Below are 22,283 nucleotides of genomic sequence, written 5' to 3' on the forward strand. Positions count from 1 at the left end.
TATAAAAATAAAATTTATACTAAATATTAGATAATGAGTTTACAAACTTATCAAAATAATAAATAATCCTCTAACAAAGACCCAAGACAAAATAAATAACTAAATTCGGACTTATATTTATTTAAATTACAATCCACTAATAACACAAAATATTTAAAATAAAGCGAAAATCCACAAGGCTTTTTCGATATCGTGGCTCCAAAGAATGAAAACACCAACAGAAACAGCTACTATCCACTTGCTCTGCAAACAAGAAACAACATTACAACATCCATTAGCTTATAGAACTATAACTTATAATGTTAATTTCATCCTCAATAACCAAACCTTGAGACAGGATAAAACAAGTTTCTTGTCCTTTACAATTGGTTGAATCAACACCATTTCAATTCAAAAGGTACACTATGACATCCTTGAGATTTAAGTAATATATAATGTAACATTTTCATATAGTGTTATTTTTTGGGGTATAATTTTCCAGCCCCACAATACCCCAAATATAACTCATAGGCAAAAGATTCTGATTCTCTCTAGCTTTGTAAAACAAAAGGCAAATGGTTTCCCTACCTTATATACCGAACCAAAGCCACCTTTTCCCAAAATGCTATCGGTTGAAAACTTATTTGTTGCAGAAGAAATTGTGGACATATCAAACAAAGGCAATTGTGGATCTTCCTCTTGTTGGTCACTTATTACACCTACATAAGTAGCATCATTTAATATGTAAATGCAATACATGCTCCTGTTTTCCACATCACTTAAATAATATAATAGTTACTTAACTACCTTTCCTTCGCATCTTCCATCTAAAGACGATGAAAGCCAAGCATATGATTAGAACACTAGAAGATAACGCACAAATTATGATGATAGTCTTTTTCTTTCGGACATTTGATTTTTGTGATTTATTTTTCTGAATAGTTTCTATAAGAAGAAAAAATGCACCCGTTAAACGAAAATAAACAATTAATTAATAAATAACAGAAAATTGATAAAAAGAATAAAAATAGAAGATACTTACACCTAATTTTGTAACAGCCATTCTTAAGTAAATATCTTCAAGAGAATTTGGATTCAGGGCTTTAATATCATTTAAATACCAAACCACATCAAACAACCACTTGTGTCTTCACCTATATCCAAAGCTGCATAAGCCATACATAAACAATTCTTCAAACACAACATCTTACAATCTTCAATGCTGATATTTCTACTATACCATGATTTTTCTGTATCTGGCAATTTCAGCCCTGAATACTTCAAAAATCCATCTCCATAACAATCCAATGCTTCTTACACAACCATCGATAAACCTCTGTATACTATAAGAAATGAGACTAAGCACCATGTAAACATTGAAGGAAGTGAGTCCAATTTGCCCAAATGTAACAAAATAAGTACCTATACAAGCACACCAATATGGATTTGCACATTCATCTACCAAAACAAAATAGGCTAATCTAAATTCAACTAATCTTCAGTCACAGCTATGTAAATCCCAACCAAAAGTAAATTATTACATACCTGGAAATGGAGCTTCAAGCAGATTATTTATCAGTTTGGTTTTGATTCCCGTGTCTTGAAGATGGCAAGAAGAAGCATTCTTAACACAAATAAGGCACAAGCAAGCTAGTAATCTTGTCCGAGAATATTTGTCTTTACTTAATTCAATTACAGGGCTCAATGCTCTTCCACCTCTAAGGTCGACAAATTTAGAGACAGCTTCAGAATTGTTTTTAACAATCGCAGCTATGGACTCCAAACTAGCATCTCGCTGGCTTAGAGAACCATACAAAAGGCTGATGAGTTTGTCCAACACACCAACATAGGATAAAATATTCTGTTCTTCACCTGTCTTGCATGAATGAATAATAATGCTCGCACCCAATGCAGAAAGATTTTCATTCTCGCTTTTCAACAGTAAAAGCAGGAACTCCAAGTTCTCTTCCTTGAAAAAGTCATATTTTGGGGCCAATATAATTTTGATTGATAAATCATTTGTAGAGAACGTGCAGTTGCATCCACAACCTAAAATCAAGTGTACAAAGGCCAATCAGATGGCATTGGAGATTAAAATATTAATAATTGCACTCGAAATATTTCTAATAGCTATAGAAGTAGCAAGAACAATTAAAGGAGAAACTAAATCACTAAATTACCATAAGAACACTCCAGAAACTAAATTGAGTTCAAAATATGCAATTCATTATTCTCACACGAGCTATTTCATTCCTACTATCAATGCATTATCATGATAAAAAAATAATGGTCCAAATCAACGTAACCAAGCAGGTACCATCACTAATCGCAACCTAACGATCAATTTAACAATTCAGAGCATTGCAATTTCATCGCAATCTACAATATCTGGCAAAACAAATGGTAAAGAAAGAAGAGAGAGAGAAATTGACCTTGTCATTGGAGGCAGAGAGGAGCCTGATCAAGTGAGGGAAAGCTCCGGCGTCGAGGACAGCACGGACACCGGCGTCAAGGCAACAGGCGAAGTTGCCAAGCACCACGGCGGACTGTACAATGAGGTTGGGGTCAGAATCGAAGTCGGCGAGGGTTACGGCAGCAATAGAGCGCGACGGGGGCGCAACCGTGACGGAGCGATGATGACGGCAGCGGATAATGACGGTTGAAAATTGGGTGAATTTGGGGGTAAAACAAGGGTTGGTGATGGGATTGGGGGGATTTCTGTTTCAGAACTTTGTACGCGGGAAGTGAAAGCCGGTATATGTGTTTTTACTTTTTAGTAATAAAATTTGACCGCAAATTCGTCGATTTTAATTTAAAAAAAAAAGGTTACATTTTAAACGTTTATTTTATACATTAAATTTATATCATTTATTTGATTTTAGAAAGTGATTTAAACCATTTAAATTTATCAACAGCAACGTTGTCGATATTTTAAATAATAAAATAGACGGCATTTTCGTCGATTTTAATTTAAAAAAAGCAACACTCTAAGCGTTTATTTTATACATTAAATCTACATCGTTAATTTTATTTTACAAAACAATCAAAACCGTTCAAATTTATCGACGGTGTTGTTGTCGATATTTTAAATAATAAAATAGACGTCAAGTTCGTCGATTTTAATTTGAGAAAAAAGCAACACCCTTAACATCTATTTTATACATTAAATCTACACCGTTTACTTGATTTTAGAAAGCAATCTTGACTGTTCAAATTTATCGACAGTAACATTGTTGATATTTTAAATAATAAAATAGACGCTATATTCATCGATTTTAAAATAAAAGTATTTTCCATCCCAGGTTCATCGACAATGTGACGATAATAGAAAGGTGGTTAATACAGCAATAAAAAAATCGACGACCAAGCTGTCGATTTTATTATTTTATTTCTAATTATTTTTTTTAAATATCGACAGCAGGCTGTCGAAAATTATCGACGGGAGAGATAGCCGTCGATTTTTGGCGTCGAAAAATATGCTTTTTCTTGTAGTGATCTACAAATAATACACAACAAAGAATGAGCAATTAATTAGAAATAATTAAAAATGAAGGGAAGGTTAAGATGCATAAAAAAAGTGACAAGGCCAGCTAGCTAGTCTAGTAGGAAAGGACAAACAAACCCAATTCACACACACAAAACACTACAAAAATAATTAGTTTTAGCGACAAACCTTTAGCGGCATAATACAATAGTCACTATTTTTGTAATTTAAGTTATGTTTTTGTGGCCATTATATATTTGCCACTAAAAATATCAGAAAAACTATTTCTTAGTGAGAAATTTTTAGTGGTCATAGTACTATGGCCGGTATTATTTTTATTAAAATAATCTTTCTTAATAATTGTTGGTCAATTGCAATAGACGGAGAATGTGATCAGAGGGAGTGAGTGCGAGAAACAGATTCAAAGGAAAGGGAGCGATATCTCATCGCCGAAAACTTAAGTTCACTGTCGCTGTCGTCACCACTGTCGCCACCTTAGGTCATCTCCACCCTCCGAATCGGCGCTTCTGCCTCCCCTGACATCTTCCTCCACCTCCTCCCCTCTCGCTTATCCAATCTCTGCAACCTCCACATCGACGAGTGCCTCTCCATTCCCCTTCCCCGCTCTCTTCGCATTCCCGCCGGAAGGCGCTCTCTGAAGGTGCATTGCGTTGCTGACAACACCTCCTCTGCCGAGACTAATCCCGATTCGCTCTGCTTATCCAACGCCGGCTTGGCTGCTCTCGGCAAAGGCCTTCCTAGTCTCGAGCGCTTGAGATTGATTTGGTGCTCTAACATCTCTTGCGACGGTTTAAAATCCCTTACTTACAAATGCACATTCTTAAAATTGTTGGACTTGCAAGCAATTTCTCACCCTTTTTTTCTTCAATTCAATTAACGTTGACTTGATTTTCCCTTATCAGGGTACTTTATAATTTACTGAGAATTTTTTAGGTTTGTTTTTTTGGAGATCAAGGTCTGGCTGGTATTGGACAATGTTGCAAGCAACTCGAAGACTTGAATCTTTGATTTTGCAAAGGCTTGACTGATAGTAGTTTCATTGAATTTGCGTTGGGTGTGGGAAATCCATGAGTTAATGATAAGTGAGCTCCCCTCTCTTGGAAATTTTCTGCATTATTTTTGGCCTTGTATCTTTTTTATTTCTTGGATTTTGCTTTATTTTTTTATTGACTCCATTTTTCTTCTAATTCCAAGTTTGTGAATAGAAGAGAATGCCTTAACGCTTCTAACCTCTGGTATTGCAATATACTTATTACGCTGTTATTGATGTAGTATTTTTGTTTCTTTTTCAGTTAGTTTTGGTTGTCACTCCTCTTTTGATTCTTAAATTTCTCTTTTAAGTGATGTATAGTTGGTGAATTTGAGTTCCACTAATGTTTTTAAATTGTAATGATGCAGTCAAACTCAGTTGTTGAAGCATTTAGTAATGCAAAGACTGTAAAAAATTTTAGTTCTAGGTAAGGATTTTCTAGGTTTTACTCTTGGTTCTATTATTATATACTAGCAACTAGCAATTGTAAATTAATAAGTTGAATTGCTGAGTCTTCTGTGTCTCGAAATTAACTTATTTTTGCAAAGGTATAGGGAAAAAGCGGCAAACAAAAATGAAGATGAATTTTACTTTAATATGATCAAGACAAAAATTGTTGATAGAGTTCATAAACTAGAGTATTAACTTTCTGTGCTTTTTTATTTTTCTATTGCTGGTTCAGTGATTGTAACTAATTGTAATTAATTTTTTCAGGAGAGGTTCCTTATAGAGAAGGACAATCAATTAGGGTGATCCAGATGACATTGACAAGAATGGAAAGCCTCTGATGCGAGAAAAATCGTCGGTTAGGAATTTTCACAAAATAATTCCGTCGAAGTATAGATCTAAACCGAATAAACAACCCTCAATCAAAGTTTAATTTGTTTGTCACTTAAGTCAAACCCAATAAAAATTGAGAGTATTTAAACCTCGGGTTGTCTCTCAAGAAATTGCAGGGAAGTGTGCATATTATTAGTTATGAGAAAGTATTTTGGGTTTTTGAGATAATGAACATGAAATGCAAATAACAAGAAATTAAGCTAACAACTAAGAAAGGTCTTGGCAAGGAATGAGAATTGAAATTCCTATCCTCATTATCATCCTCAATTGTGATGGTAGTTGTCTTTTGCTCTCACTTAGTTATCCTCTAACAATTGAAGGAAAGTTAAGTGAGCAAAGTCAACTCTAGTCCAGAAGTCCTAATCAATGATTAGCTTTAGTGGAATTCAAGCCAACTAGCAATTGTAACACCCTAATTACCCTAAGCCTTACCTCCCGTTGTAAAGCAAAGGTTAATCAAAGGTTACAACAATTCTAAAGCTTATACATATTTATGTAGAAGGAAAAAAATATATCCTAGAAGCCCGATGAAGGATTAAGCTCAAAAACAGAGTTTGAAAAATACAAAACATTCACACGAATCTACACTAATTGTGGCACAAGATATACGTACAGATATCAGGATATAGATATAGATATATCAAAGTATAATAGTCATAAGAGTCTAGTCGCAGCTCGTGGAGTTTAAGCCGGCTGGTTATATACAGCAGACATACAGAGTTTAGAAAATAAAACAGCTTATACAAACTTCCTCTCAATGTAATCCTCTAAGGAAAATATAAATACAAAAGGTGAGAGAACTAAACAAAATAATCAAAAGACTTCAAAACATAGTGAAGATCCTCCACTCTGTCACCATCAAAGCAACTCACTGAGGTGGGTTGCGACCTGCATCTGAAAAACAACAATAGAGTATGGAATGAGAACTGGAGGTTCTCAGTATGGTAATAGTGCTCAGTGATGTAAGATATAAGACTCTTGGATGCCAGAGGCAATCCTAAAACTTCATATCCATCACAAGATTCAAGCTTAAACCATAAGTAAACTTTAAAACATACTTTAAAACCATAAAGAAAAAGGAGTAATCTAACTTAGTGGATTTCTAATCTAACAATTCTCCGCTGTCCCACAGCCTTCGCCAGCCTAACCTCCATGCGATCCCATTGCCACCACTTTCTGAACCTCCTCAATCCCAGCAGAAAACACAATTAATACAATGCAAGTAAAGCACAAGTATAAGCATGTATATCAAGTAATTCAAATAGGCAATTAGGCATGTTATACAATTAGGCAAGCAATTCAAATCGGCAAAGCAAGCAAACAGATAAAAGATGCACATGATGAATACCTGTCCTATCTGGCTGTGATATCACATTGTTGGTTCAATTGCCAACCTGACACACCTCCATGGAGATGTCGCCCTTCGGTCTCATAATGGGAACCCCCGAGATATCGTGCCTGGATCACAGTCCAGGATGTCAGTGCCTGCACACTATAATGATTCCGAAGGGATGCGAGCGGGATACTCTTACCACGGACCTCACATCTCAACATAAACGGGACTAACCACCGCCCTTACGTCGCCGCCGCGACCACGACAGGCGGGATCAACCGCCGTCCCTGCCAGGCGCATAGGGTCTCAATAATCTCAGTTTAAAAATATTACAGCAGTGGTTTTCAAAATCATGTCATTCAATACTCAGTAATTCACCACTTCCACAATTTTCTATCAGTAATCATCAATACAATACCCAACATTCTCACTCAACCGAACCCATCCTCAGTACTCCAAAAACCTAAGTCTCCATTTTCTAAACTTTTGCAAGAAATACCTAATTGATTTCACCTCGAGCCCTCTCTATGTTCTAACACCTAAAAACAAGCTAAAGAGCCTTATATAAGTGTCACGGAAGTTTACAAGCTTTTCGGGAAGGTAAAACAGTTAAAAATAATATGTTTATTGAAAAACAGGGCAATGTGCGTACGCATAGAGGTGTGCGTACGCACAGAGAGTAAAAATTTCCATTCTGTGTACTCGCACAGATACGTGCAAACGCCCTCAACAGAATGCTCATTCCAGCTTGTGCGTGCGCACGAGGTTGTGCGTATGCACAGCTTGCAAATTTCGCAGGGTGTTTGTGTGCACCTGAGTGTGCTAGCGCTCCCAACAGTAGGCAACTCCCTGTGTGTGCGTGCGCCCAAGAGTGTGCGTACGTACGTTTTCAAATTTCAGAGTGTGTGTACGCACAAGTAAAAAATTGCCACTGATCAGAGCACGCGCACAGCAGTGTGCGTGTGCACACAAAACAGAAATCACAAATTCTGCAACATCACAGAATTTAGATTTCTGACTCAAACTTCCAATGATAATATATTTCTCTACAAAATTCAGATTTCAATAAAATTTATATCGTTTTGAAGCTCTTTAAATTATCTTTAATTTGATATAAAATTCATTCAATTTCAAAAACTGTAGCTCAAGATATGATCTGTCAAAGTTCACTAAAAATTCATTTTTACCAAAGTTCACTAATTTCTCAAATCCTTAAAATTCATAACCAAAACCAAATCAAAACCATACCAAACTCCAATTTACCCCATTAACTTATCCTTTGTGTCGCAATTCACATTACATAATTCTCAACCTCAAATATCAACTATATCTCACTAAAACCATTTCTCAACCAGCATAATCATGTATCATCATTATATCACCAATAATCATCATGATTAACTTCATTCATCCTCAATCTCAATATTTAACATCACTTTATCAACATCAACATCACAATTCATCAAAATAGCCAAAATCATTGAATCATCGTACATCATCATCAACAAGTTCAACAACCAATACAATCCAAACCTATCCTATCGGTCACTAGCCTAAGTGTCCCGAAATATTATATATTACATAAAGGAAATTGAAACCATATCTTGATTGATTTCCAATATGCACAACACACCAAGTTGAGTCCAATTCAAGCCTCCAACCAAATCAAATCACCAATCCCAATCCAAAGGCTTCCAAATATCCAAGGCAACTCCAACAAGCTCCAAAATTCAAACTAACATCATACATTTCATAAAAATCAAAATTTAATACTCACAATATATCAATTTATAAGAGTTCTTAAAAAACCTTACCTTATCCACTAAAATTTGGGATAGAACCCAACAATCCCTCACTATTAGTTAGTACCTAAACAACCAAAACACAAAATTTTACTCAAAACTAAAACAAAAAAATTTGAATTTCTTAGGCCAGAAAACTGGGCAGATATTTGTGAGAAGCTCACCACAATACTTAGCTAGAAGTGACGGACTCAACAAGAGCTTCACGTGGTCATTGACGGCACACAAATCGGAGCACTGTAGCTCGAGATATGGCCACCGGAAGTTGTATATGAATAGTAACCTTTCCCCTTTTAGCTCTCTTCTCTCACTTCTCATGCAGCAGCTCAAACCCTTGTGTGTGGGTGTTTGTGGCTGAAGGAGTTCATTAATAAGTGTTATATATGTTGGGCTAGGGTCCAACTTGGTCCCGGTCCAACCCATTAGCATTTTTGACCCGTTTGGCCCAACTTTGGGCCGAACCTTTAAAATTAGTGCCCGGTTTTCAACTTTAATTTATTTCCTAACTTTTTCTATTGTTTTTATCTTTCTCGTACAGTATCAGATAGATGAAAGCCTGTACTGCTGGTTAATTTACCGGTATGCGTTTTTAAGCAATTTTCCGAAGAAGATTACATTTTTCAATTCAGAAAAATCAATTGAGTCTGAATATCATATTTATATTTTCTAATTAATATTCTAAAATTTTGAACCTATTTCGGACAATTAAATTATTATTATTTAATGATAATTAATTAGTTAATTAATTCGCGGTTCTTACAACAATCCTCAATCACCAATCAACAAAAGAATTTGACAACTCAAGAGTTTCCAATTACTTAACCCAAGCCAAGAAAACAAAATTCTACTCTAAAATCCAACCAATCATTTTATCAAATACTTGGAAGACATAAAAGGAAAAGCATATTAAATTGTAAGGAATATAAAATCTACAACTACCAAAGGCAAGAGAATAACAATAACAACTCAATTACACAATAAGAAACATTAGAACATAAATTGCATTAATAGAGAATCAAAATCCAACAATAGTTCATAAACATAAAAGTAACCAAAATAAGAAATTAACAAGAAGAACTAAAAGAGCAAAGATGTAGCAACAAGAAATTAAAAGGAAGACTAAATCAAGATAGGAATTAAAATCTAAACCTAAGAAAGATTTATCTACTCTACCCTTATTCTAGAGAGAAGAGAGAGCTTCTCTTTCTAGAATATAACCTAAAGCATGTTTCTAAACTAGACCTAATTGCTCTCCCCTCATCCTTCTAGAATTTGGCCTCTAATAAATTCAGAAATGAGTTGGATCTGGGCTTCTACAGGTCTAGAAATCGCCCCCAGCGTGTTTCATTAAGTTGGTCACGTGCTGCTTGTCATGCGTACGCGGGATGTTGATGAGAGGACTTTTGTGTGGTCTAGAATTCACAAATGAAGTCTCGTTGTAAAGTATAGTTTCTAAACCAACAAATAATCCTTTCATACAAAAGATTGTTTGTCACAAGTTCAAACCCCTAAAATCTATAAACCGAAGTATTCAAACCTCGGGTCGTTCTCCCTAGGAATTACAACAAAGTGTTCTTGTTATTGGTTATGGATTATGTTTGGGGTTTTTGGTAAGAGACATGAAAGATAAATGACAAGGAAGTAAACTAATAGCTAAAAAGGTCTTGGCAAGGTTCGATGGTCAAGGATCTCTATCCCTATCACTAACCACAACATGAGAATTGGCAAGGATCAACCCCATTAAGTCATCCTCTAACTAATAAAGGAAAGTCAAATGAGCTATGTCAATCCAAGTCCATAAGTCCTAGTTCTACACCAAATCAATTAGTGAGATCTAGCGTTAATGACTCCCAATCGTCAATTACTTGGACATTATTAACTCAAGAGTTTCTAAGTTACCTTCCCAAGCCAAGAACACTAAAATCTACTCTAAAATCCTTCCAAATATTTTATCAAATACTTGGAAGGCATAAAAGGAAAACATAGTGAAATTGCAAGGAAAGTAAATCTACTCTAATCAATTGCAAGGAATTAAACAACAACAAATCAAATTAACAATAAAAGAACATGAAAACATAAATTGCATTAAAGAAAAATGGAAGAACAAAAGTGTATCAACATAAAAGTAAAGGATTACAAGAATTAAATGCAAAATTAGAGAGATTAGAGAAACAAGAAATTGTAAAGGAAAAGTAAATCAAAGCATGAATTAAACCTAGATCTAAGAAATTCTAATCTAGATCTAAAACCTAATCCTAATCCTAGAGAGAAGAGATAGCTTCTCTCTTTAGAAACTAACTCTAACTACTCCTAAAGCTTAAACTATGACTAATTATCAAAAGTATGTTAATTCTCTTTCAATCCTTGGCTTAAATAGCATCAGAAATGAGTTGGATTGGGCCCACAAGGCATCTAAAATCGCTGGCCACGAGTTGCATTAAAGTGGGTCACGTGCAACATTGACATGTACGCGTACAGTACTCGTGTGCGCCCCTATCCGCGATGCAACTATGGCAAATATTACATCATTTCGAAGCCCCGGGTGTTAGCTTTCCAACGCAACTAGAACCGTATCATTTGGACCTCTGTAGCTCAAGTTATGATTGATTAAGTGTGAAGAGGTCGGCTTGACAGCTTTTGCGATTCCTTCATTTCTTCATGAGTTCTCCATTTTTACATGCTTTTCCTTCATTTCCTTGATCCAATCTTTGCCTCCTAAATCTTAAATCACTTAAAAAATATCTCAAGGCATCTAATGGAATCAAAGGTAAATCAAGATTAAACAATTAAGGGCCTAAAAAGCATGTTTTCATACTTAAGCACAAATTAGGAGACAATCATGAAGCCATGCTATTTCATTGAATAAATGTGGAAAAAGATGATAAAACCCTTTAAATTCAACACAAGATAAACCCTACAAATGGGGTTTATCAACCTCCCCACACTTAAACTAAGCATGTCCTCATGCTTAAACCAAGATTGAAGCAAGGGGTATGACATTTATTCAATGCAAATAACCTAAATGCATCTATCTATATGAATGCAACTAAATGCAAAATGATTCTACCTACTTGGTTAAAAATAAATCAATCCTCCAAGATATACATGCACAAGTAGGGCCAAGGTCATATGACGATTCACGAATCCTACCAATTCAAGTATAAAAAATGAAGTTCAAGTAGACTTGCAAGAAGAAAGCTCATGAAAGCCGGGAATCAAGGAATTAAGCATCGAACCCTCACCGGAAGTGTTGCACTCTATATGCTCAAGTGTATAGGGTCGATTCATTCAATTCTCTCCTAATCATGCTTTCCAGGATTTGTTTTTCATCTAACAATCAACATTTATTTCATGCATGCATACATTTATCATGAGGTCTTTTCATAGGTTGTAATGGGGCTAGGGTCAAGGTAAGAATGCATATTTGGTCAAGTGGACTTGAAATTTGAATCTTTGATTACCTTAAACTTCCCATCTAACCTATATAGCAACCTATATAATTCTAAACAGACCTAACAACCTGATGAGCGGATAATTTATACGCTTTTTGGCATTGTTTTTAGTAGAATCTAGTTACTTTTAGGGATATTTTCATTAGTTTTTATGTTAAATTCATATTTCTGGACTTTACTATGAGTTTGTGTGTTTTTCTGTGATTTCAGGTATTTTTTGGCTGAAATTGAGGGATTTGAGCAAAAATCAGATTCAGAGGTTGAAGAAGGACTGCTGATGCTGTTGGATTCTGACCTCCCTGCACTCAAAATGGATTTTCTGGAGCTACAGAACTCAAAATGGCGTTCCAATTGCATTGGAAAGTAGACATCCAGGGCTTTCCAGAAATATATAATAGTCCATACTTTGCCCAATTTTAGACGACGCAAACTGGTGTTCAACGCCAGCTCTCTGCCCAATTCTGGCGTCCAGCGCCAGAAACAAGTTGCAAAGTGGAGTTCAACGCCCAAAATGGCACAAAAGCTAGTGTTCAACTCCAAGAATGACCTCTCCACGTGTAGACTTCAAGCTCAGCCCAAGCACACACCAAGTGGGCCCCGGAAGTGGATTTATGCATCAATTACTTACTTCTGTAAACCCTAGTGACTAGTTTATTATAAATAGAACTTTTTATCATTGTATTCGTAGTCTTGGTTACTCCGGTTCCCCTCTGGGGCCGAGACCAATGAACTCCATTATCACTTATGTATTTTCAACAGTAGAGTTTCTGCACTCCATAGATTAAGGTGTGGAGCTCTGCTGTTCTTCAAAGATTAATGCAAAGTACTACTGTTTTCTATTCAATTCATCTTATTTCGCTTCTAAGATATTCATTCGCACTTCAACCTGAATGTGATGAACGTGACAATCATCATCATTCCCTATGAATGCGTGCCTGACAACCACTTCCGTTCTACCTTTGATTGAATGACTATCTCTTGGATCTCTTAATCAGAATCTTCGTGGTGTAAGTTAGAATGATGGCGGCATTCAAGAGAATCCGGAAAGTCTAAACCTTGTCTGTGGTATTCCGAGTAGGATTCAATGATTGAATGACTGTGACGAGCTTCAAACTCGCGAGTGCTGGGCGTAGTGACAGACGCAAAAGGAGGGTGAATCCTATTCCAGCATGATCGGGAACCTCATATGATTAGCCGTGCCGTGACAGGGCATCTTGGACCATTTTCACAAGAGGAGGGGATGTAGCCACTGACAACGGTGATGCCCTTGCATAAAGCCAGCCATGGAAAGGAGTAAGACTGATTAGATGAAGACAGCAGGAAAGCGGAGGTTTAGAGGAACGAATGCATATCCATACGCTTATCTGAAATTCTCACCAATGATTTACATAAGTATTTCTATCCTTCTTTTATTACTAGATTTCAAAAACTCCATAACTATTTTATATCCGCCTGACTGAAATTTACAAGGTGACCATAGCTTGCTTCATACCAACAATCTCCGTGGGATCGACCCTTACTCACGTAAGGTTTATTACTTGGACGACCCAGTGCACTTGCTGATTAGTTATGCGAAGTTGTGAAGATATGTTTAGACCATGGTTCTGTGCATCCGTTTTTGGTGCCATTGCTAGGGAATCAATTTCGAACAACAATTCACAACATGAGTAACAATTTCGCATACCAAGTTTTTGGCACCGTTGCCGGGGATTGTTCGAGTTTGGACAACTGACGGTTCATCTTGTTGCTCAGATTAGGTAATTTTCTTTTTGTTTTATTTTCAAAAATAAAAAAAAATCTTTCAAAAATTTCTCCTTTGTTTTCGAAAAAAATTTTCAAAACAAAAAAAAAATAATAATAAAAATGTTTTTAAAAATATATTTTTTTTCAGAATTTTTAAGAATGAATTCTAGTGTTTAATAAAGCATGTTGAAGCCTGGTTGGCTGTAAAGCCACGACTGTAGGGCATGTTAGGCGTGTCATGTCTGGATTACATACTAAAGCTTGGCTGGCTATTAAGCCATGCCTGACCCTTTGATTGGAGCTTTAGACTAAAGAGCATAAGATTCCTGGAATTCATATTAAAAATTTTGGAATCCTTATTTTTCTTTTTCAAAATGATTTTCAAAAAAAAAAATATTAAAAGAAAATACAAAAAAATTATAAAATCATAAAAATAAAAAATAGTTTGTGTTTCTTGTTTGAGTCTTGAGTCATGTTATAAGTTTGGTGTCAATTGCATGTGCATCTTGCATTTTTTCGAAAATTCATGCATTCATAGTGTTCTTCATGATCTTCAAGTTGTTCTTGGTAAGTCTTCTTGTTTAATCTTTGCATTTGCATGTTTTGTGTCTTTTCTTATTTTTCATATGCATTCCTGAATTCTTTATGTCTAAGCATTAAAGAATTCTAAGTTTGGTGTCTTGCATGTTTTCTTTGCATTAAAAATTTTTCAAAAATATGTTCTTGGTGTTCATCTTGACATTCATAGTGTTCTTGGTGTTCATCTTGACATTCATAGCATTCTTGCATGCATTCATTGTTTTGATCCATAACTTTCATACATTACATCATTTTTCTTGTTTTTCTCTCTCATCATAAAAATTTAAAAATAAAAAAAAACATCTTTCCCTTTTTTTCTCTCTTAAAATCTCAAAAATTAGATTTGACTTTTTCAAAAAATTTTAAAATCTAGTTATTTCTTATGAGTCAAATCAAATTTTCAATTTAAAAATCTTATCTTTTTCAAAATCTTTTTCAAAAATCTTTTTCTTATCTTTATCACATAATTTTAAAAAATAACATCATCAATTAATGTTTTGATTCAAAAATTTCAAGTTTGTTACTTACTTGTTAAGAAAGATTCAAACTTTAAGTTCTAGAATCATATCTTGAGATTTCTTGTGAATCAAGTCATTAATTGAGATTTTAAAAATCAAATCTTTTTCAAAACCAATTTCAATCATATCTTTGCAAAAATATCTTCTCTTCTTATCTTTTTCAAAATTTGATTTCAAAATATCTCTTCTAACTTCTTATCTTCTTATCTTTTCAAAAATTGATTTTCAAATTTATTTCAACTAACTAACTAACTTTTTGTTTGTTTCTTACCTTTTTCAAAACTACCTAACTAACTCTCTCTCTCTAATTTTCGAAAAAAATCTTCCCTCTTTTTCAAAATTTCTTTTTAATTAGACTAATTATTTTATTTTTTATTTGAATTTTCGAAAAACTACTAACCTTTTTGAAAAACTATTTTCGAAAATCACTAACTCTTTTTCAAAAATTATTTTCAAAAATTCTCTCCTCCTCTCATCCCCTTCTATTTATTTATTCATCTACTAACACTTCTCTTCATCTCACATCTTTGCTCCTATCATCACCTTTGTGTTTGGATTCTTCATTCTTCTTCACCCCTATTCCTTTTCTTCTTCTACTAACAATAAGGAACCTCTTTACTGTGACATAGAGGATTCCTCTTCTTTTCTTTTTCTCTTCTCTTTCTTATGAGCAGGGACAAAGAAAAAGGCATTCTTGTTGAAGCTGATCCAGAACCTGAAAGGACTCTGAAGAGAAAACTAAGAGAAGCTAAATTACAACAATCCAGAGACAACCTTATTGAAAATTTCGAACAAGTAAAGGAGATGGCAGCCGAGCCCAACAACAATAATGCAAGGAGAATGCTTGGTGACTTTACTGCACCTAATTCCAATTTACATGGAAGAAGCATCTCCATTCCTACCATTGGAGCAAACAATTTTGAGCTGAAACCTCAGCTAGTTTCTCTGATGCAGCAGAACTACAAGTTTCATGGACTTCCATGTGAAGATCCTTTTCAGTTCTTAACTGAATTCTTGCAGATCTGTGATACTGTTAAGACTAATGGAGTAGATCCTGAAGTCTACAGGCTCATGCTTTTCCCTTTTGCTGTAAGAGACAGAGCTAGAGTGTGGTTGGATTCTCAACCCAGAGATAGCCTGAACTCTTGGGATAAGCTGGTCACGGCTTTCTTAGCCAAGTTCTTTCCTCCTCAAAAGCTGAGCAAGCTTAGAGCTGATGTTCAAACCTTCAAACAGAAAGAAGGTGAATCCCTCTATGAAGCTTGGGAAAGATACAAGCAGCTGACCAAAAAGTGTCCTTCTGACATGCTTTTAGAATGGACCATCCTGGATATATTCTATGATGGTTTATCTGAGCTATCAAAGATGTCATTGGATACTTCTGCAGGTGGATCCATTCACCTAAAGAAAACGCCTGCAGAAGCTCAAGAACTCATTGACATGGTTGCTAATAACCAGTTTATGTACACTTCTGAGAGAAATCCTGTGAGTAATGGGACGCCTATGAAGAAGGGAGTTCTTGAAATTGATACTCTGAATGCCATATTGGCTCAAAATAAAATATTGACTCAGCAAGTCAATATGATTTCTCAGAGTCTGAATGGAATGCAAGCTGCATCCAACAATACTCAAGAGGCATCTTCTGAAGAAGAAGCTTATGATCCTGAGAACCCTGCAATGGCAGAGGTAAAATATTTAGGTGAACCTTATGGAAACACCTATAATCCATCATGGAGAAATCATCCAAATATCTCATGGAAGGATCAACAAAAGCCTCAACAAGGCTTTAATAATGGTGGAAGAAATAGGTTTAACAATAGTAAACCTTTTCCATCATCCACTCAGCAACAGACAGAGAACTCTGAACAAAATACTTCTAATTTAGTAAATTTAGTCTCTGATCTATCAAAGGCTACTGTGAGTTTCATGAATGAAACAAGGTCTTCCATTAGAAATTTGGAAGCACAAGTGGGCTAGCTGAGTAAAAGGATCACTGAAATCCCTCCTAGTACTCTCCCAAGCAATACAGAAGAGAATCCAAAAGGAGAGTGCAATGCCATTGAATTAATTACCATGGCCGAACCCACAAGAGAGGAGAAGGACGTGAATCCCAAGGAGGAAGACCTCCTGGGACGTCCAGTGGTCAATAAGGAGCTTCCCTCTGAGGAACCAAAGGACTCTGAGGCTCATCTAGAGACCATAGAGATTCCATTGAACCTCCTTATGCCATTCATGAGCTCTGATGAGTATTCCTCTTCTGAAGAGAATGAGGATGTTACTGAAGAGCAAGCTGCCAAGTTCCTTGGTGCAATCATGAAGCTAAATGCCAAATTATTTGGTATTGAAACTTGGGAAGATGAACCCCCCTTGTTCACCAATGAACTAAGTGATCTGGATCAACTGACATTGCCTCAGAAGAGACAGGATCCTGGAAAGTTCATAATACCTTGTACCATAGGCACCATGATCTTTAAGGCTCTGTGTAACCTTAGTTCAGGGATAAACCTCATGCCCCTCTCTGTAATAGAGAAACTGGGAATCTATGGGGTGCAAGCTGCCAAAATCTCATTAGAGATGGCAGAAAATTCAAGAAAACAGGCTTATGGACAAGTAGAGGAAGTGTCAGTAAAGGTTGAAGGCCTTTATATCCCTACTGATTTCATAGTCTTGGATACTGGAAAGGAAGAGGATGAATCCATCATCCTAGGAAGACTTTTCCTAGCCATAGCAAGAGCTGTGATTGATGTGGACAGAGGAGAACTAGTCCTTCAATTGAATAAGGACAACCTTGTGTTTGCAACTCAAGGATCTCTCTCTGCATCCATGGAGAGGAAGCATAGAAAGCTTCTCTCAAAGCAGAGTCAAACAAAGCCCCCACAGTCAAACTCTAAGTTTGGTGTTGGGAGGCCACAACCAAACTCTAAGTTTGGTATCAAACCCCCATATCCAAACTCTAAGTTTGGTGTTGGAAGGTCTCACCAAAGCTCTGCACATCTGTGAGGCTCCATGAGAGCCCACTGTCAAGCTATTGACATTAAAGAAGCGCTTGTTGGGAGGCAACCCAATGTTTATTTATTTATTTTCATTGTTTTTCATGTTTTATTAGGTTCATGATCATGTGGAGTCACAAAATAAACATAAAAATTGAAAACGGAATCAAAAATAGCAGAAGAAAAATCACACCCTAGAGGAAGCATCTGTTTGGCGTTCAACGCCAGAACAAAGCATGATTCTGGCGCTGAACGCCCAAAATGGGCAGTATCTGGGTGCTGAACGCCCAAAATGGGCAGCATCTGGGCGCTGAACGCCAGAATTGCACCCTGGAGAAGAGCTGGCGCTGAACGCCCAGAACAAGCATGGTTCTGGCGTTCAACGCCAGAAATGGGCAACAAATGGGCGTTGAACGCCCAGAGTTGTGTGCAAGGGCATTTTACATGCCTAATTTGGTGCAAGATTGTAAATCTTTGAACACCTTAGGATCTGTGGACCCCACAGGATCACCTCAGGATCTGTGGACCCCACAGGATCCCCACCTACCTCCACTCACTTCTTCTCACCCCTCTTTTACACAATCCCATATCCACTCTTCCCCAAAATCCTTCACCACTCACATCCATACACCCACCTACCTTCAAAATTCAACATCTCTTTCCCACCCAATCTCACCCATATGGCCGAATACACACATCCCTCCATCTCCTCCATATCTTCTTCTTCTTCTTCTATTCTTTCTTCTTTTGCTCGAGGGCGAGCAACATTCTAAGTTTGGTGTGGTAAAAGCATAGCTTTTTGTTTTTCCATAACCATTAATGGCACCTAAGGCCAGAGAAACCTCAAGAAAGAGGAAAGGGAAGGCAATTGCTTCCACCTCTGAGTCATGGGAGATGGAAAGATTCATCTCACAAGCCCATCACTAAGAAAAGGATGGAGCAAACAAGAGAGCACATTCATGAATCTCAACAGGCACATGAAGAAGCTCATCATCAAGAAATCCCTGAGATACCTCAAGGGATGCACTTTCCTCCACATAATTTTTGGGAGCAAATCAACACCTCCCTGGGAGAATAAAGTTCCAACATGGGACAATTAAGGGTGGAACATCAAGAACACTCCATCATCCGTCATGAAATTAGAGAAGATCAAAAAGCAATGAGGGAGGAGCAACAAAGACAAGGAAGAGACATAGAAGAGCTCAAGGACATCATTGGTTCCTCAAGAAGGAAACGCCACCATCACTAAGGTGGATTCATTCCTTGTTCTTATTTCTTCTGTTTTTCGTTTTTCTATGTTATGTGCTTATCTATGTTTGTGTCTCCATTACATGATCATTAGTATTTAGTAACTTTGTCTTAAAGATATGAATGTCCTATGAATCCATCACCTCTCTTAAATAAAAACTGTTTTAATTCAAAAGAACAAGAAGTACATGAGTTTCGAATTTATCCTTGAACTTAGTTTAATTATATTGATGTGGTGACAATGCTTCTTGTTTTCTGAATGTATGCTTGAACAGTGCATATGTCTTTTGAAGTTGTTGTTTAAGAATGTTAAATATGTTGGCTCTCGAAAGAATGATGACAAGGAGACATGTTATTTGATAATCTGAAAAATCAAAAAATGATTCTTGAAGCAAGAAAAAGCAGCAAAGAACAAAGCTTGCAGAAAAAAAAAAGAAAAAAAAATAGGCGAAAAAAAAATAGAAAGAAAAAGCAAGCAGAAAAAGCCAAAAGCTCTTAAAACCAAGAGGCAAGAGCAAAAAGCCAATAACCCTTAAAACCAAAAGGCAAGGGCAATTAAAAAGGATCCCAAGGCTTTGAGCATCAGTGGATAGGAGGGCCTAAAGGAATAAAATCCTGGTCTAAGCGGCTAAACCAAGCTGTCCCTAACCATGTGCTTGTGGCGTGAAGGTGTCAAGTGAAAACTTGAGACTGAGCAGTTAAAGTCAAGGTCCAAAGCAAAAAAAGAGTGTGCTTAAGAACCCTGGACACCTCTAATTGGGGACTTTAGCAAAACTGAGTCACAATCTGAAAAGGTTCACCCAATTATGTGTCTGTGGCATTTATGTATCCGGTGGTAATACTGGAAAACAAAGTGCTTAGGGCCACGGCCAAGACTCATAAAGAAGCTGTGTTCAAGAATCATCATACTGAACTAGGAGAATCAATAATACTATCTGAACTCTGAGTTCCTATAGATGCCAATCATTCTCAATGGATAAAGTGAGATGCCAAAACTATTCAAGAGGCAAAAAGCTACAAGTCCCGCTCATCTGATTGAAGCTATGTTTCATTGATAGTTTGGAATTTATAGTATATTCTCTTATTTTTATCCTAATTGATTTTCAATTGCTTGGGGATAAGCAACAATTTAAGTTTGGTGTTGTGATGAGCGGATAATTTATACGCTTTTTGGCATTGTTTTTAGTATGTTTTTAGTAGAATCTAGTTACTTTTAGGGATGTTTTCATTAGTTTTTATGTTAAATTCATATTTCTGGACTTTACTATGAGTTTGTGTGTTTTTCTGTGATTTCAGGTATTTTCTGGCTGAAATTGAGGGATTTGAGCAAAAATCAGATTCAGAGGTTGAAGAAGGACTGCTGATGCTGTTGGATTCTGACCTTCCTGCACTCAAAATGGATTTTCTGGAGCTACAGAACTCAAAATGGCGCGCTTTTAATTGCATTGGAAAGTGGACATCCAGGGCTTTCCAGCAATATATAATAGTCCATACTTTGCCCAAGTTTAGATGACGCAAACTGGCGTTCAACGCCAGCTCTCTGCCCAATTCTGGCGTCCAGCGCCAGAAACAAGTTGCAAAGTGGAGTTCAACGCCCAAAATGGCACAAAAGCTAGCGTTCAACTCCAAGAATGACCTCTCCACGTGTAGAATTCAAGTTCAGCCCAAGCACACACCAAGTGGGCCCCGGAAGTGGATTTATGCATCAATTGCTTACTTCTGTAAACCCTAGTGACTAGTTTATTATAAATAGAACTTTTTATCATTGTATTCATAGTCTTGGTTACTCCGGTTCCCCTCTGGGGCCGAGACCAATGAACTCCATTATCACTTATGTATTTTCAACAGTAGAGTTTCTGCACTCCATAGATTAAGGTGTGGAGCTCTGCTGTTCCTCAAAGATTAATGCAAAGTACTACTGTTTTTTATTCAATTCATCTTATTTCGCTTCTAAGATATTCATTCGCACTTCAACCTGAATGTGATGAACGTGACAATCATCATCATTCCCTATGAACGTGTGCCTGACAACCACTTCCGTTCTACCTTTGATTGAATGACTATCTCTTGGATCTCTTAATCAGAATCTTCGTGGTGTAAGCTAGAATGATGGCGGCATTCAAGAGAATCCGGAAAGTCTAAACCTTGTCTGTGGTATTCCGAGTAGGATTCAATGATTGAATAACTGTGACGAGCTTCAAACTCGCGAGTGCTGGGCGTAGTGATAGACGCAAAAGGAGGGTGAATCCTATTCCAGCATGATCGGGAACCTCAGATGATTAGCCGTGCCGTGACAGGGCATCTTGGACCATTTTCACAGGAGGAGGGGATGTAGCCACTGACAACGGTGATGCCCTTGCATAAAGCTAGCCATGGAAAGGAGTAAGACTGATTGGATGAAGACAGTAGGAAAGCGGAGGTTCAGAGGAACGAATGCATATCCATACGCTTATCTGAAATTCTCACCAGTGATTTACATAAGTATTTCTATCCTTCTTTTATTACTAGATTTCAAAAACTCCATAACTATTTTATATCCGCCTGACTGAGATTTACAAGGTGACCATAGCTTGCTTCATACCAACAATCTCCGTGGGATCGACCCTTACTCACGTAAGGTTTATTACTTGGATGACCCAGTGCACTTGCTGGTTAGTTATGCGAAGTTGTGAAGATATGTTTAGACCATGGTTCTGTGCATCCGTTTTTGGTGCCATTGCCAGGGAATCAATTTCGAACAACAATTCACAACCTGAGTAACAATTTCGCATACCACTACCCATTCTTCACTTTTTCCACATACTCATGCATTTTTTTCTTGATCACAACACATATGCATTGATTATTATTGAGCTTCACTTGGGGCATTTTGTCCACTTTTTATTACTTTTCTTTCTATTTTTTTTCTTTTGATATCAACATATAATTTTTTTTCTTTTTATTTTCTCATTTTTTCTTTTTCTTTTTGCAATAAAGTATATACAAAAGTTTTAATGCATATGATTTTACATTTAATTAACACACGATCATGTACCAAATTTCCGATATTTACAACAAAAATACAAAACTACCCTTTTATTCCAACCAATGTCCTAAGTTTTCCCACACTTGAATGATACTCACACTCACTAGCTTAAGCTAATCAAAGATCCAAATTAAGGACATTTATAATTTTTTGCTTTAAGGCTTGTAATGTGCTAAATTAAAGAACAAGTGGGTTAAGCGTAGGCTCAAAGTCAGCTAACAATGGTAAGTAAAAGGTAG

The 22,283-nt window shown here is 36.5% G+C and overlaps 1 protein-coding gene and 1 non-coding gene across 2 annotated transcripts; both read right to left on the reverse strand.

Annotated features, from left to right (window-relative positions):
- Positions 1–4,261, reverse strand: LOC107629886 (uncharacterized). The gene is made up of 9 exons (XM_088502730.1): positions 4,005–4,261; positions 2,412–2,697; positions 2,297–2,312; positions 1,525–2,028; positions 1,220–1,401; positions 1,022–1,133; positions 787–924; positions 568–698; positions 1–243 (listed from the first exon to the last, which is right to left on the reverse strand). Exons 1-6 carry the CDS (start codon positions 4,259–4,261, stop codon positions 1,110–1,112), a joined length of 1,269 nt encoding a protein of 422 aa, XP_088358856.1. The 3' UTR covers positions 1–243; positions 568–698; positions 787–924; positions 1,022–1,109.
- Positions 4,262–15,984: 11,723 nt separating this feature from the next.
- Positions 15,985–16,092, reverse strand: LOC148576478 (small nucleolar RNA R71). The gene has a single exon (XR_015903115.1). It is a non-coding gene; the product is annotated as a small nucleolar RNA R71 (small nucleolar RNA).
- Between the last annotated feature and the right edge of the window lie 6,191 nt (positions 16,093–22,283).

The sequence above is a fragment of the Arachis ipaensis genome, chromosome B1 (assembly GCF_059453495.1).
Source record: "Arachis ipaensis isolate K30076 ecotype BB chromosome B1, ASM5945349v1, whole genome shotgun sequence".
NCBI lineage: Eukaryota > Viridiplantae > Streptophyta > Magnoliopsida > Fabales > Fabaceae > Arachis > Arachis ipaensis.

What these genes read in the sequence shown, in the direction of transcription:
- LOC107629886 (XM_088502730.1), bottom strand. Translation starts at nt 4,261, where the DNA reads ATGTTAGAGCACCAAATCAATCTCAAGCGCTCGAGACTAGGAAGGCCT. An exon ending in GGGAGGAGGTGGAGGAAGAT is followed by an intron (nt 2,698 to 4,004) that starts GTCAGGGGAGGC and finishes GTTCTGAAACAG; the next exon opens with AAATCCCCCCAATCCCATCA. An exon ending in GCTTGAAGCTCCATTTCCAG is followed by an intron (nt 1,402 to 1,524) that starts GTATGTAATAAT and finishes GTGCTTGTATAG; the next exon opens with GTACTTATTTTGTTACATTT.